Below are 2,500 nucleotides of genomic sequence, written 5' to 3' on the forward strand. Positions count from 1 at the left end.
CTCACTCACTCACTCACTCACACACACACACACACCAGACACAGGCGGAGCATTGGTGAGATGCGCACACACACACACCAGACACACACCAGACACACACACACACACACACACCAGACACACACACACACACACACACACCAGACACACACACACACCAGACACAGGTGGAGCATTGGTGAGACACACACACACACACACACAAGTGCAGGTACGTGGAATAAAAGTTGGTTTATTTCACGTAGACACAGTTCTCCTGCTTATTATCTTGTATAATTAACAAAATATTAACCCTTTAACCGCAAACACTATTAAGACACCATCTTTTTTTTTTTCAAAGATTTTACTCTTCAGTGAATTGGACCCTCGATATTTTTCCATTAATTTTTCCGATGACCATAAATCATCTAACCTCCGACCTCCCCCCCCCCCCCCCCCCCCCTCCAGTGGTAGAGGAGGCCATGCCGGCGGTGTGCAAGGTGCGGACGGCGATCTACGAGATCCCCAGGAGCCAGGTGGACCCCACCTCGGCCAACTTCATCATCTGGCCGCCGTGCGTGGAGGTGAAGCGCTGCACCGGCTGCTGCAACACCAGCAACATGAGGTGTCAGGCGGCCCGCAAGCACCACCGCACGGTCAAGGTACGGAACCACGTACACGAGTCGTATACGTTTTAGAAGTGTCTCGACATCTGAAGAGGCCTTCAAAGAATTTTGGATGGAAAGGTTTGATAAGATGGAAAGTTGAACATTTCAGAAACAGGGAGCAGCAAAAAAAACTCTTCTAAGATTTCCCTTTGTATCTACGCTCCAATGTTGCAACCTCCGACTCGTAATTTCGAGTTCTGAGGTATAACGGAACGACAGCCCCGACGCAGCGTCACTAGCAAACATGAAGTTTTGCGGGTGTAGTAAGCGTTTCCATGGCAACAGCGAGTTCCATGGTTTCACAACCTCACAAGCTCGTGGCGATTCTGCATTGGATGGTTTACGACATTGTGGCTAATAATCAAAATGTCAATTGAGAATATGAATGGGATTTTCCCTGTTGCACTCTGTAGAAGAAGCCTCGAATCTACAGATTGGGACCGTTAACTCGTCAGGAACATATTCACTGACGTTATAAATCAAGTGAGAATTAGATTTGTTTTCTCATCGACTTCTATAGAAACAACCAGTGGAGTCGCCCTCTGCTGGTCATTCCAGAGAATACACACTGAAGGCACATCCATTGGCTTCATTTTCCAGACCCGGCGACGACGTCCATTTTTATCTACCGTCTCCGAGTGGAAGGAGGCAAAGAAACCTGAACTTTCATTCTCACTACTTCAGCATGTTGGCACGTTGCTCGTAAAGAAACACCGGGGGGAATCTCTCTCCTGACACTTTGTCAGAAGCTTTCGTGGTTTGTTTGTTTTGCAGTCGCACACCTGCCAAGAACAATTACGCTCGCTAGCTCAGCCGTTGTGCGTCGGCGTTCGTGAGCGTCTGTGTGAGCCGCCGACTGAGAGTCTGGCAGCGAGCTGCTTCCAGAGCATAATGGCTTCCTTTTCATCTCCGCCAGGGCTGCAAACGAGAGCCGCTAAATCTCAGCGGGTTCACAGTCTCGCCCCTGCCAACATGGAGGCCGAGCCAAGGTGTGTGTGTGAGTGTGTGTGTCAGCAATTTTGGATTCAAGATCCACTTTTACACCTTTAGAAATGTACAACAAGAATATGATTAAAGAAAAAGCACTGAGCGCAAGTGGGTTGGAAATTAGCGGGGTGAAAGATGAGAACGGGTATCGGCGTGTGTGTGTGTGTGTGTGTGTGTGTGTGTGTTGCCAGAGGTCAAGAGGTACAAAGTGCTGACAGAGGGGCGGGTTTGATTCCCGGTGCTCTGGCCTGCTGATACACACCGATCTGAGATGAAAGGACTCGCCCTTTTGTCTGCTCACAGAGGAAATCAAAAGTAAAGTCACTGACATGTGCTGAGCTCCAGCGTTCAGAGGGTCACGGCCGCAAGACGGACACACACACACACACACACACACACGGCCAGAGGGAATGTGTTGCAGCGCCGAGGCTTGGCTGCTGTGTCCATATGTGAGACAAAGAGACAGAGAGAGGGAAAGATAACATTGCGACCGCACCAGGCTGCGAGTGTGAAGCAGGGGCGAAGATGGACTTGCCTTTTCAGTTGGAAGCCAGTCGCTGCCTCGGGTGTCTCAGGGTCTTGCATGTGCAAGTTGGGAGCGTGTGGATTTTTGGTACAACAGTTGTGTTGATGCAGGTGTTGCACCGGACTGTCTCGGTGGAGTGTGAACCTGAAGGGAAGGCAGTGAGGGAAAAAAAGGTGTTGAGTTTTGGGAATGGGCTCATGACTATGCTTCAACTTGGGATCAGTAAAGTACACCTACCTACCTACGTATCAACCTACCTTCCTACCTACCTACCTACGTATCAACCTACCTTCCTACCTACCTACCAACCTACATACATATCTACCTACATGTCTACCTC

The 2,500-nt window shown here is 49.5% G+C and overlaps 1 protein-coding gene across 1 annotated transcript in view; it reads left to right on the plus strand.

Annotated features, from left to right (window-relative positions):
* Positions 1–2,500, plus strand: part of LOC118312537 (platelet-derived growth factor subunit A-like) — a 30,589-nt gene that overhangs the window by 24,931 nt on the left and 3,158 nt on the right. The window contains exon 7 of the mRNA XM_035637209.2: positions 448–641. Within this exon, the coding sequence (XP_035493102.1) occupies positions 448–641 (194 nt within the window). The remainder of the gene's footprint in view (positions 1–447; positions 642–2,500) is intronic.

The sequence above is a fragment of the Scophthalmus maximus genome, chromosome 8 (assembly GCF_022379125.1).
Source record: "Scophthalmus maximus strain ysfricsl-2021 chromosome 8, ASM2237912v1, whole genome shotgun sequence".
NCBI classification, from domain to species: Eukaryota; Metazoa; Chordata; class Actinopteri; order Pleuronectiformes; family Scophthalmidae; genus Scophthalmus; species Scophthalmus maximus.